Below are 13,002 nucleotides of genomic sequence, written 5' to 3' on the forward strand. Positions count from 1 at the left end.
TTGCAGGAGCCCAATGAGCGATCAAGATCTGACCATGACGGTCAGCCTCGTTGTTCACGCTGCGAGGGCTTGCAACACTCTCTTATCGCTGCGGGCTGAGCCTGATTTGCGGTATTGACCTGGCCATTGTTCAATAGCTCTCGTTTCGACCAGATCGACCAAACGACATCATCGGGCAGGGCATATCGCTCCCAATGGAATTATGTTGCGGTGTGCTCGCGGTGCCTGATCGGTCGCCACATCTTCGTGCACCACGGCTGAAATCCAAGCCGAAAAACCCGGAAGGATCAAGCGCAGGTCGCAGCTGAGACTTGTGCCTCTCCATGTGGATATTAGAGATACAGAAGACACCCCAGAAGTGGTATTCATTTCACATACGAGTACGCACTGTCGAGGACTTGTTGCATGGTGCAACCGAGAGTTATCTTCCCAGGCTTTAGGATTCAACAAGACTTTGCATCTCTAAGTTTAGCAGCGCAGCCATGGACCATATGGTACTGCTATGTAGCCTCAGCCTCATCCAAGGGAAGTTGCGGTGCCGCAAGTGGTGTGGAACAGCCTCACCAGTCGCGTGTCACTCCCGACCGCTGTTTGGAAACCAGATGCCATCCGTTCATGTCCACTCGGAGGTCGTTTTCATGTGTTTCCCAGATTGGGCTCTCATACGCATGGGGTCGGTCAGCCTGAAAATGGACAAGTAGCATAGCCTAATGTTGCCAGCGTGCGGTTGCCGTACTTGCCTGCAGCTGAAGGCTTGCATGAAGGGCACATCGACATATGCCATCTTTGCAAGCCGGACCTTGTCTTTCATCACTGAGCCTGGTCGCCATGCCATGCTTATAACATAGCCCCGTGCTGCTGGAGTGCTTGTCGTGCCCTTCGTCTCCGACAAAGTCTTGCTACAAGCATTTGCCAGCTCCAAGACCGCAATCACTCTTCATCAGTAATTTAGTGGTGACTTACACATATCGTCACAGCAAAGCTCGACAGCCGAGTCCATCGAGCTCTGCAGCAACCTAGGGATCCGCACAATTATTAGAGGACTGAGAAACGTGCCCGGCCACCATGGACCCCGATTCTACGATGAAGCAGTCACCACACTGGACCTTTTCAGAGGACGAGTATGCCGATGATGATGATTCTCACCTGGATGCCAATCATGGTGTACCAGATTCTTCGACGCACTCTCCCTATTATCCGTCTGGATCTTCAGGGACTTCACACGCCTTGGCGACAATCCCTTACCATGGGGCCAACGATATAAGCAACTACAGCAACAACAGCAACAGTAGCACTGACATGATATACGGTGACTACGCGGGCGAACGGTACTCTGAGCATCCACTCGCACATGGTGTTGTGTGGCAAACTGGAGGGCCTCGCCTGCCCGATTATGCGTCGGGTCCTGTTGACCATTTTGACGAGCATGCCGCAACATGGAGCTACCACATGACAGCACACGGGAGTGAACAGCATCATCCACATCCACAGTGGCAAGATGATCAAGATACCACGGCAGAGCCACTGCAGCTTCTTCCACAAGGACACGGCGTCGATGCAGAGTTTCTGTAAGTGTAATTCACACAATACAATACGACACAACACAGCACAAGGTGAATGCTCACGATCGCGCAACTAGCACACACGGGCAGCCAGCAGGCTATGAAACTAATGGCACGGAAAGGCCGAGATATCAGTGCGTTACCCCTGGTTGTAAGGCCAGGCCATTCAAGCGCATCGCAGATTTGAACCGGCACACGCAGCATACTCATGCAGATTCACCCCCTGAACGACTGGTCTGTGACTACAAGAGATGCACCCGACACAAGGACCCGTTCACACGAAGGGACCACTACCGAGACCATTACCGGACCTTCCATAAAGAAGACATTGAACGGCGTGGCGGCGATGGCATGGCACAGGAACCAAGTGTTAGTAAAAAGTGGTGGCGATGTAGGAAATGCCTTGATCGAGTCGTCATTGCCCAAAACGAATGGCAGTGCCCTCGGTGTAAGGAGGACTGCGACTCCGACCGGCGCGCGCGGCGCGGGTTTCCGTGACCGACTGGGCAAGGAAATATGGCCAAACTGTTGAAAGACTCTTTCTCGCAATGTCGTGGTCAGCTCTTGTTCATGCTGCCTTGGCTCATTTCTTAAATTGCGCCATCATCACCGCTGTGTCTCTGCCTTGTCTTTCCTGTCTTGCACATCACTGTTTGTTTCGTACCGGCGTTTCTTTCGTTCCAAAGTCCAAGTGCATGGCGTGGTGAAGCTGCAAGGCCAAGCCACGAGAATACTGTATGGGGAAAGAAAGACTCGTTTGCTAACCCTTTTCAATATTGCAATCCTGTCATGAATTGATCAGGCGAGGGGAGCATAAGCAGCTCCCGCGTCGCGGAAAGGGAGGAGAGGGAGGAGTAACATGTTAAGAAGGACAGAAGGCTGACTGAGGTTTGCTGCGTGTAAGAGCGGCTGCGTGGAGTCGCAGAAATGCTTCGTGCCGGCACCTCAATCTTTGGTTTTATGGTCTCATGCCTCAGCCATATGAAGAGTGAAGAGTCATGGTGTGAGGGACCTGCTCCATGGGACAAGACAAGGACATTTCGCCAACGGAGGCATGGCAAGATCAGGAGTGTAGATGGAGTTGAACGAGCTAGAATATGATTGAGGGAAGAAGTTTGGTCAACAACAAGGCAGGTCAATAAATGATGACCATCGAAATGAGATACAAGATCAAGGCATAGATGACGGCTGTCGGAGACATGCCACAAGCTTTGGCTAGAGACGCAGCCGAGACACTCTGCGGTGTCGAGGCTGAAGTGCCTTTGCCCTGTGGCGTCCACATCTCGCCCAAAATGCGACTTTGCAAGTGGCAGAGAGGCACGGTGAGGACGGCATGACTGCAGCATTAGCTCAAGGACTGCAGAGCGCTGGGTAGTTGCTTTTTCCGTGGGGTTTGAGGAGAGCGTGCCGTGCCGCTCCTGCCAGCCCAGCCGACAAAGTCGACGACGCCGTGCGCACTCTGGTCCTTCTGGCCGATTTCCCAACTTCACCATCTTCATCCTCACCTTCCGTCTCTCACCACGCAGCGCTGCTCCTCCCGACCCCTTCGGCCAACTTCCGAGGCAGAAGGCAGTCATGGTCACTCGACCTGCCCCAGACTCGGCCATCTCGGGAGACTTCCGGGCCAGATCATGACACGCTCCATGACACGCCCACCCATCGAGCAGCCCAAACCCCGGGCCGGGGCCCCGCAGTGCTGCGCGGCCACCCGATTCCGACTGACGTCCCTCGAGAAGGGATCCAAGTTGCCGCCGTAGACGACAATGTTTGATCGGGAATTATCGCCCGAGCATATGCAGCACGAACGAGCCGGGGCCGCGACACACGATTGTGACCAATTCAGTTCAGTCGAGTCGAGTGCAACGACTCTCGCACAAGGCTAGTGTAGGTCGACATGGACAGCTGGGCACACTTGACGCAGCAGCAAAGAGCTGCTCCTGCCTTCCGCAAATCGGCACGGTGGCCCCTCCAGGCCAGGGCTTCGCAGGCCCCACGACCACGACTTTTCGCAGTGCGCGACTCCGATCCAGGCGCCGATGGATCCGAAAATTGCTGTGCGGTCCATGATGATGCACACATTCTCTCCCTCTGCCTTTCCTCTGGACCATCAGCCAAACCGCACGCTCAGCTCATAGCGCAGACGGACCACATCTCTCTGCACCACCGGTGGCAGATAGCGAAACACGAGAGCGCATCGCCTCCTCCCTGTCCTGCTTGCATCACCGCCGCCTCGGCACACCAAAACGGCAAGTGCTCGGAAGTCTGCCGCGCAGGTCAGTCTTCCCCAGAATTTGCTGCGCGCGAGCCGCTGCGAACCGGTCACCTGTGCAGGCAGCGCCGGCCCCTCATTGGCTGCGCCGGCCAAGCAACCCTTACCCCCCCTTTTGACCCGAGCCTCGCCCATGGAGAAACTCCAGGGCCGAGAACCCCTCCTTGCGACCCCATCGGCTTGGTGGTCCAGGGTCAAAGTTGCGCCAAACCCTCCCGCGGACCGGCTGGCTGACCTGCCCTAGTATACAGTAGTAGCCTTGCGATCCCGTCCAACTCTGTGGCCAACGTATAGCCGCAACCTTTTTTGGCCTCGACAACTCCACCGCGGTGTGTTATCGTGACCCTTATCGTGGTCCCTCGCCCGCAAGCCCCGACCCGGACGGAACTAGCTATCCGGCCCTCTCTTCCTCGGCTTTGTCGCCCAGCCTGCGCCTCGTCCCGCCCGCCGCCGCTCCTCTGCCCTCCGGGATCACCTACTCGGTTTTCGTCCCTTGCCCGAGTGTCTCCGGCCGCCCCTCCTCCTCCAAAATGAACTGTCTTCTCTCCTCCTCCGTCCGTCCTCTTCGGTCGTCTCTTCTCTCACGATCTGCACGTCCCTTTGTTGTCAAGCCCTTTGCTCCCTCCATTGCCTCCACCGCCGCCTTCCACCGCACCAGCATCATGGCGTTCCAGAAGATCAAGGTCAAGAACCCCGTCGTCGAGCTCGACGGCGACGAGATGACCCGTGTCATCTGGCAGGACATCAAGGACAAGTTCATCACCCCTTACCTCGACATCGACCTCAAGTACTACGACCTCGGCCTCGAGTACCGTGACCAGACCGATGACCAGGTCACCATCGATGCCGCCGAGGCCATCAAGAAGTACTCGGTCGGCGTCAAGTGCGCCACCATCACTCCCGACGAGGCCCGTGTCGAGGAGTTCAAGCTCAAGAAGAGTAAGTCCCCAGTGGCCTTCCACTCCATCGTCGAGTTTGGCGTCGCTAGGCGAACTAATGGTATCTCGTCCTCTCTGCAGTGTGGCTGTCGCCCAACGGTACTATCCGCAACGCGCTCGGTGGCACCGTTTTCCGTGAGCCTATCGTCATTCCTCGCGTGCCCCGCCTCGTGCAGGGCTGGAAGAAGCCCATCATCATCGGCCGCCACGCCTTTGGTGACCAGTACCGTGCCAAGGACGCTGTCCTCCCGGGCCCCGGCAAGCTCTCCATGGTCTTCACCCCCGAGGGTGGCGAGCCCGAGGAGATTGAGGTCTTCAACTTCAAGAACGGTGGTGGTGTTGCCCAGACCCAGTACAACACCGACGAGAGCATAACTGGCTTTGCCCATGCTTCCTTCAAGCTGGCCTTGGAGAAGGAGCTGCCCCTGTACATGAGCACCAAGAACACCATCCTCAAAAAGTACGACGGTCGCTTCAAGGACATCTTCCAGGAGCTGTACGACACCGAGTACAAGGAAGCTTTCGAGGCCAAGAAGATCTGGTATGAGCACCGCCTTATCGACGACATGGTCGCTCAGATGATCAAGAGCTCCGGTGGCTACATCATGGCCCTGAAGAGTAAGTTTGTGTCATACAACTGTTGAGAAAACAAGGAACGCCCAGGTGCTAACATACATACCTCTGTGCAGACTACGACGGTGACGTCCAGTCCGATATTGTCGCCCAGGGCTTTGGCTCTCTTGGCCTCATGACCTCCGTCCTCATCACCCCTGATGGAAAGACCTTCGAGTCCGAGGCCGCCCACGGTACCGTCACCCGCCACTACCGTGAGCACCAGAAGGGTCGCGAGACCTCGACCAACCCTATTGCCAGCATCTTCGCCTGGACCCGTGGCCTTGTCCAGCGTGGCAAGCTCGACGAGACCCCCGAGCTGGTTGCGTTTGCCGAGAGCCTGGAGCAGGCCTGCATTGACACTGTTGATGTTGACGGCATCATGACCAAGGATCTGGCTCTGGCTTGCGGTAAGACTGCTCGCGAGGACTATGTCACCACCACCGAGTACATGAACGCGGTTGAGAGACGGATGAAGTCCATCCTTAAGAACAAGCTGTAAAGTGGGCTTATGAGCTAGCTTTACGTAGGCGCTCCGCTGCTCCGTAGGCCGAGGTCCTGGGTCGTGAAGCCGTATACGTGCCGAGAATCAGCCCATATCCAGCCTACCCCGACTTTTGGATACCGGTTAGCTCCCGGGAAGTCTCGGGTAGGGCATGCATATGGTTCAGTCCGTCGATGTGGCTGGACGGTACCATTGCCAACCACCTTCCCCCGCTACTCCACAACACCAACAACCCACCCACATGGGGTCTGGGGCGAAGAGCATCTCCGCAACGGCACATTGCCGGCCTGCATAGCGATGGTCGTTCATGACGAACATGCATGTCGTGTTTTTTTGGGTGGGAGGAAAATGTACATAGGACTTTAGCGTATGCGTCCCTTGTAGACCTGTAGAAAGAACCATGGACATAGGCGTCGCTCTTCCACAATTGTCACCACCAACACCTCTCTCTCTCTGTGTGCCTGTTCCACAGGTCTTTCTGGCATCACATGTCTGCTTCGGATAAAGTCATGAGTTGCGTGTTCGGGTATCTCTACTGTCACTAGTGTCTGCTGCCGTCATCATGTTCATAAAACCAACTCCCTCCCAACATCACGTCGGACCCTGCTCCCAAGCCGCCATCCCGCGGCGCCGCGATGCACTGAGCCGAGTCCCGCATCTCCCCGAACAAACTGTGGCAGGGTGAAATGATATATGCACGTGCAATCAAGCGTTTCTTGTAGCGCCACCACGGCAAACCCCGTTCACCATCACTCAATTGTGACTTGCCTTGCCCTGCCTTGCCTTGCGTGGCTTGTCTCAGATGAAGGCTAGCTATCCTCACCGGCTTGCGGTCTCGCTGCGGCGGTCGAGGCGCAGTGTGTCTGTCCCTAGGGTGTTGCGGGTCGAAGTTTCTCTCTCCGTTGATCCCGACTAGAGGCCCGGCCTCCGCCGCCATTCTGGTCCGTGCAACATCTGTTTGCTCCTCGTGGATGGCTTGTTCCAGAGGGACCTGTTCGTTCGACAGGAAGCTGCTTCTCTTTAAAACCAAAACCGCCATGTGCGGTGTGGGAAAATATCGCGCGTGCGCTTTCAGTGCCACCCTCTCTTCTCGGTGCCGTCATTCTCGGGGATCGAGCTAGGCGCATTCGGGTCCGTGACGCCGCTGTACGCCGGGCGGTCTTCGGTGCTCGGCGCGCTGGCCGTCGCCGCCATGGCCTCGTCGTAGCTGGGCGGCGCGTCGTCCGCGGGGAGCACGTTGCCCGGCCCGAGCTGCGGCGGGTACAGAGGGTCGTGGACCTGTGTTGGCCGGCCGGCCGCCGTGGGCAAGGGTGGTGGCCTGCCGTCGGCGGCTGGGAATGTGTTTGTGTGCGTGGGCCTGCCCGGTCTCTGCTGCGAGGACTGGAACTGCGAGTTGAGGCCGACCTGTGAGGCTCGTGGCGGGAGCGCTGGTGGCTTTGGCTTGCCGGTGGTGGTGGTGGCGGCGGCGGCGGCAGTCGCGGCTTGGAGAAGTTCCGGTGGTGGCTTGATGCCGGAAAACACTGCCACGTTTGAAAGCTTCAATGGCAGGCGCAGCAGCTGCGGAAACGCCGTGGCGCCTTTGACGCCCGGGAGACCCCATGACAGCGCCAGGTGTACTTCCAGCTCGTAGCGGCGCTCGATGTTGCAAGCCTTAAAGGACGGCGCGACCGTGTTGGGCAGTGCCTGGCCAGCCCAGAGATTGTTTGGCACCTCGAACTCGGAACCTACCTCGTCTTCCGGCTTCCCCAGGGGCACCTTGAGGTTCTGCTGCGTGACGACTGTCCACTTCGACGTCTCGGTGTGGTACAGGGTCGACACGCGCACATTGGTGTAGCCGAGCAGCACCACCTCCAAGCCCACAAGGTAGACCTGCTCGTTGACCGGAGCGGCCTTCTTGGCAAGGATCCTGAGTGGTATGTTCTCGTTGCAGGTGAGGATGGCAGGGTGCGGCAGGCGTGCGGAGACTTCTATGGTGGGCGGCTCCTGTTTCTCGCCCTCTACCGGGCCCGGCTCTGCGGGGTCTTTGTTCTTGGACTTGCCGCCGATACCGAAGAAGGAATGCCGTTTCGCTGGGTGCGGTGTGCGTGGTGTGAATGCAAATGGTCTTCTGGCAAAGGCCTCCTGGGCCGTGAGCGCTGGCCGCGGAGGCTCGAGCGGCAGGAACTTGAAGCCGATTTGGAATCGCCAGTTCTCCTTGAAGAAGCCTGGCCGCTGAATCGTGACCTTGATATAGTATCTTATTTCGGCCTGCGCGTGGAACCCCGTCAGGCTGGGAGGCAGAGTCGACTTGACATGCTGCAGCATAAGCTGGCGAGTGCCGTCCATGGTGCGGAAGCCGCCAAGGCCAAGCATGCCCGACTGTCCTGGCGCAAGCATGCCGCCCACGCCTATCAGCGAGGACATTGCTTTCGGATCGTGGCAGATGTTGTTGAGTGGCATCTTGAAGTTGAAGCGGAAGGCGTGCTGCCCCGGGTTGAATACGCTGGAGCCGCCAGGCCCGTTCATCGGGGTGTTCGGGGTCGGAAAGACCTGCTGCAGCCGGTACAGCAGCTTGTGGCTCTCGGTGACGACGCCGTTCGAGTCATATTTGTTGACGCGGCCGTCGAGGTCCGGAGTCTTAAGGGCGGTGCGGGAGTCGCCTTCGAGCTTGACGACGACATTGCCAATCGTCTCGACACGGTTCAGGCCTAGGATGACTTGCCCGCTGATTTCGTCGAGGTTCGTGTAGAACTCTTGTGGCTTATCGAGGGCGATTCGGATCGACATGACGGCTCGCGGGGGCCGTGAGGCAGACACTTCAGGGAATGTCGTCTATGGCGTTGAAAATTGGGCGAGGCCGGCGTCGGATACGCCTTTGGCGCTTAGTCCTGCTCAGTCGAGATGATGATTTCGTAGTGGTCGCGAGAAAGCCAAGACCGTTGCATTCCTCATTGTGACCAGGCCAGACAGGATCAGGAGGAGGTACAGGCCGCCAAGGAAAACGTCTGCCTGCTTGCCTAGCAGATTGGCAGAGTCGCAATGAGCTGGAGCCGGCCAGGCAGGTTAGGGAGTCTCGGATGTCGTGGATGATTGCGCAGCGCATGTGCTCGGGCTCCCAGAACCCAAGCGCGCTCAGCCCCGCGGTCGTCGTCATTGCGCAGGGAGCTTCCTCCAAGCTGGTTTCATTATGTCATCACGGCAGTTTGCTTGGCGCAAAACAGTGTTTGCGACAGGCCGAGACTGTGTCTTAGCACGGTCTGCGCTTCACCCCGCCACCTTACGCGCAGCAGACGCGCTTGACGCGTCTCCAGAGACGACCGAGGTTGAAGCTATCACCGGCCGGACCTTATATAGCCCAGCTCAGATTCCACCCACAATCTGATCCCGATCGTCATTTCTCGCCAAGTCGAAGTATCTGGGCATCTCTTACGCACGCGATTGACCGGCGCCATGGCCGAGCCACCACCACCAACCGTCCTCGCCCACAAGACGGCCTTCCTGACCGCTCAGACGCTACAGCTCTCACAGCCCCTGGCGCCTTCACAACACTGGCAGCGCAGCAACGCAGACTCGGATGCTGCATCATTGTCACAGAAGACCCTCGAAGACGCCCTGACCCGCCTCAATCACCTGCTCCAGCAGCACTCGCGCCGTGTGTACGCCCCGCAAGCATCGAGGCATGTCGCAGAGCAGATCGAGCGGTTGCTGCTCGACTCGGCGGATCGCTATATCGCTGGCAGGCGGCAAGAGGGAGAAGACGGAGGGGACAAGGATGGTGCCGACATTGGTGACGATGCGCTGCGGATAGGCGCAGATCTGAGTATGTCCCAGCTTCCTGCTGACACAAAACGTTGCAAATGGGCTGGCAATCGGCTAACCTTCACCGCGCGTCAGCAACCCACGCGATGATATCCTCCCTCCCGGAGAACTGGTTCGCCGCTTATCCAGCGCAAGCAGAGGCCCATCCTGCAGAAGCACAGCGCTACCAGGATCTCGCTGCGTCGCTTACATCTCTGTCTGCACGCAGAACACAAGCCAGCCAGCGCGTCGAGCGTCTGCGCAAGATGAAAGCTCTCTTGCAGCCGTTCAGTACCGTTGCACAGAACGAGCAGGCAGAGAGCTCCGGCGCCGGTGGGGTGAGCGGTAGCAGCGTGCAAGAAAACCTGATCACCCGCAATGGTGATGTAGAGAAGGAACTCGAGAGGATGCGCATGTTGCTCGTGCGTGTGTCGGGACGGCTCGCCCAGCTTCCGCCGTCGAGGGCGGATAGGTCAGGGGCAGATGTAAGGATGAGGAATGCTCGAGATCATGACGCTGATGGCGAAGAGGACGACTTTGTGCAGGATCTGGACGTCCTGGAGAGAAACAAGGTTGCGTCGCTCCTAGATGGGTTTTAAAGTTCTGGGTACTTCTATGATGGAGGATGTTGAGCGACGTGGATTTCTTTCGAAATATCATTCTTCGGAATTAGGGTTTGGTGCTTTATTGTTGGATATACCCCATTAGCCTTGTCAGAATTACCCATTCTAGGGAAAATGAAAAGTATTTGCCATGACCTGTTGTGTATTCACCAAAGTCCACTAGAGATATCAAAACGCCTGCCTCGAAACTTGTCGTGTCATCTCCTGCAATGCTAGGCCGGGAAGACTGAACATAGGCGTCTTCCGCTAGCATCACTGCCTACCTTTTGCAACATCTCAACATGATGTTCTCCGAGAATAGACCTCCAAGAACGGAGATGATTCCTGGAACCTTCTGGACCTCATAAGTGACATGAGCACTAACACAGTGTGACCGGTCCTCTTAAATGGCCACAACTCTCTTCGCACCCTGCCAGAGAGCGTTGGTCGTTGTCACTACTCCACCATTTCGTCGATGATTTTTGCGAGCAAACCGATGTGCTCGATCAGCTGAGCCACAGTCTCCTTGTCAACCTCCAGACCCCGCTCGTCATCACGCATTGCTATGCCCAAACTCGTCACGGGCACGTCGCCCTGCTCGCAAGACGCAGAGGTGGCCCACCAGCGCAAAACTGTGAGCTCGACAAGATAAGGGGTCTTGTCGTTGGCCCACTGAAACTCGTAGGCCGATATGACGGTTAAGTTTTCCACCAGAGGGCACTTACGGAACCGAGGAAATTCACCGACACTGTCATGTGTCTTGACTATCATTGCTCGTCCCAGAACTGGACGTGACACAGGTGCAAGTTTGCAGTCTGGTGTTGCTTCGATCATCCAGTCGATATTCCTAAATGGCATACCGTAAATAAGACGAACCGGTCAAGTTCTTGGCACAGGAGCAGGAACTCACTTTCCAAGCCGAAGGACTTGGATCTGAAACGCTGCCGCTTGTCGTGAGACCTCAATTGCTTCGCGTGTCGTCGAGAAGTCGTACTTGTGACCTTTTGCGGCGCGTTCAAGATCAGCCACAAGCTTCTGGCCGTCCAGGTATGCCTCCACACTGTGCTTAGCGACAAGCTCAGATGCTGAGGGAGGATAGTCGGTCGCCACAAAGAGGTCTTGATCAGGTGATCGGATGACTGACAACAAAGTTGCAGCCATTCTTGCATCACCGAACCTGAAACCCGATTTAGCACAGGCAGTTGGTCGTTAAGCACCTTCAACGAGAGTTTCGACCTACTTGTCTGCGATAGTAGCCCTGGTTCTCGGCTGCTTCATCATCAGGGCAAATTCCTCCAGACTTGACGCACCACCCTTCCATTCTTGCAGACGAAGGTGCCCGAAGCGAGCGACCACGGAGAAATTTGCATCCTGGCTGTTTATCGCGTCCATGTGGTCAACTAACATCTGTTCAAGCGTATCCCTGAAGGCCTCTCGAGCTTGCGAATACTCTAAAGCTTCCCGCAGAGCTATTGGTTTCACAGGATGCTTCAGGAGCCGAGGTCGAGTGTGACGTTGGCCATGTTCAGTCGTCAGTTGCTGTAGAGAAACTCTAGCCTGCCTTGGGTCGAATCGAAGTGGCTTCAACAGTATCTTGCGAGAGGTCTTGCCCGAAGGACGTCTTCGGCTGAGCTCCAAACAGGCAGCGTCCCTGCATATATTGATGCACGCGATCAGGTGACTTGTGGATTTGGTTGTAATCAAAAGCCCAGGGATGATGCCGTTCTTCTGCAGGTCGATCGTGCATCCGGGTTGTTTGTGAGCCATTTGATCTAGGATCGACTTCAGAATCGAGAGTTTCCGAGCCTGGCTGCCCGCGTTGGAGGGTAACGTGAAGATGGCCTGTGGCGCATTTCAGTAGCTAACCACTTCTCCCGCCTCGTTTCAATGAACTCACCTTGCGACAGCACTCTAAAGGAGCTACTGGACATGTTTGACCTTGGAGTTGGGAGTCCGCCACCTGGCCACCAGCTTGTTCATTGAGGTTCTGTGGTGAGACACCGTCTTCAGCAAAATCGTCCTGTTTTCCATTTTCAGGAGTGCGAGCGTCATTTAGAGTTTCTGTCGTCCGCACTTCTGATGCATATATCTCTGAAGGAGGCCGTTGCTTGGTTTGGTAAAGATGCGCGAATGGGGAAGGCGCGGCGACGTCATCCTCAGCCTGGACAGGAATTGAGAGAAATCTGTTGGATGCGAGTGAGCTGCTGCATCCAGGAGAACCATTCTGGATGTGCAACGTACGATTCATCGAGAAAGTTTGGCATGACAGGCTAGATTTGATCGAGTATTGTGAGCCAACTGTGATGCGATCTCAGAAAGAGAGACTCTAGCATTGATCGCTGAAAGGTATACGCCTGAAACGGGAGGAGACGATATAAAGCAATGATTCGTTGAATAGCCGTGTACGAACGGTGCTTATGGCGACAAGAATTGTGATTGTACTTGGCTTTTGATGCATGTCGGCTCGTTTCACTTGTGAAGGAAGCAGAGTGCAGAGGAAGCGTCAGATAAATAGTCCACAGAGAAGAGACGTCGGGTGGGTTTACCCACAATGGACCATTGATACTGCGCTGCTGCATCGAGGAATCCTCAGGCATCTCCTGAAAATGAGGGAAATCTGACATGGAGCCTTGTGGTGCTGCCAATGAGCACTGCCCAGGTCTATTGAGCGGCAAACACTCGCAAACTTGGAAGGCCGTTTGCATGGTCGCTGCTTCCCAATGGCAGCTTTTCGTCA

The 13,002-nt window shown here is 56.4% G+C and overlaps 6 protein-coding genes across 6 annotated transcripts; 4 read left to right on the forward strand and 2 right to left on the reverse strand.

Moving 5' to 3' along the window:
• The first annotated feature begins 1,133 nt into the window (after window positions 1-1,133).
• Window positions 1,134-2,195, forward strand: B0I36DRAFT_158615 (uncharacterized protein). The gene is made up of 2 exons (XM_046148625.1): window positions 1,134-1,568; window positions 1,640-2,195. The coding sequence occupies exons 1-2, from the start codon at window positions 1,300-1,302 to the stop codon at window positions 2,058-2,060; spliced, it is 690 nt and encodes a 229-aa protein (XP_046009649.1). The 5' UTR covers window positions 1,134-1,299; the 3' UTR covers window positions 2,061-2,195.
• A 1,117-nt stretch (window positions 2,196-3,312) lies between these two features.
• Window positions 3,313-4,213, forward strand: B0I36DRAFT_158604 (uncharacterized protein). Its single transcript, XM_046148624.1, has one exon. It carries the CDS (start codon window positions 3,457-3,459, stop codon window positions 4,063-4,065), a length of 609 nt encoding a protein of 202 aa, XP_046009650.1. The 5' UTR covers window positions 3,313-3,456; the 3' UTR covers window positions 4,066-4,213.
• A 280-nt stretch (window positions 4,214-4,493) lies between these two features.
• Window positions 4,494-5,883, forward strand: B0I36DRAFT_365999 (uncharacterized protein; the record flags this gene model as incomplete). The annotated part of the gene is made up of 3 exons (XM_046159228.1): window positions 4,494-4,770; window positions 4,851-5,387; window positions 5,459-5,883. The coding sequence occupies 3 exons, from the start codon at window positions 4,494-4,496 to the stop codon at window positions 5,881-5,883; spliced, it is 1,239 nt and encodes a 412-aa protein (XP_046009651.1).
• Window positions 5,884-6,957: 1,074 nt separating this feature from the next.
• Window positions 6,958-8,652, reverse strand: B0I36DRAFT_366000 (uncharacterized protein; the record flags this gene model as incomplete). The annotated part of the gene is made up of 1 exon (XM_046159229.1): window positions 6,958-8,652. The coding sequence occupies one exon, from the start codon at window positions 8,650-8,652 to the stop codon at window positions 6,958-6,960; it is 1,695 nt and encodes a 564-aa protein (XP_046009652.1).
• A 489-nt stretch (window positions 8,653-9,141) lies between these two features.
• On the forward strand, window positions 9,142-10,427 carry B0I36DRAFT_330659 (kinetochore complex Fta4 of Sim4 subunit, or CENP-50-domain-containing protein). The gene is made up of 2 exons (XM_046154864.1): window positions 9,142-9,685; window positions 9,760-10,427. Exons 1-2 carry the CDS (start codon window positions 9,316-9,318, stop codon window positions 10,260-10,262), a joined length of 873 nt encoding a protein of 290 aa, XP_046009653.1. The 5' UTR covers window positions 9,142-9,315; the 3' UTR covers window positions 10,263-10,427.
• Window positions 10,428-10,518: 91 nt separating this feature from the next.
• B0I36DRAFT_433876 (uncharacterized protein) lies at window positions 10,519-11,592 on the reverse strand. Its single transcript, XM_046162678.1, has 3 exons — window positions 11,506-11,592; window positions 11,176-11,442; window positions 10,519-11,112 (listed from the first exon to the last, which is right to left on the reverse strand). Exons 1-3 carry the CDS (start codon window positions 11,544-11,546, stop codon window positions 10,722-10,724), a joined length of 699 nt encoding a protein of 232 aa, XP_046009654.1. The 5' UTR covers window positions 11,547-11,592; the 3' UTR covers window positions 10,519-10,721.
• Window positions 11,593-13,002: the final 1,410 nt, after the last annotated feature.

This window comes from Microdochium trichocladiopsis, assembly GCF_020744255.1.
Source record: "Microdochium trichocladiopsis strain MPI-CAGE-CH-0230 chromosome Unknown B0I36scaffold_8, whole genome shotgun sequence".
In the NCBI taxonomy this organism is placed as follows: domain Eukaryota; kingdom Fungi; phylum Ascomycota; class Sordariomycetes; order Xylariales; family Microdochiaceae; genus Microdochium; species Microdochium trichocladiopsis.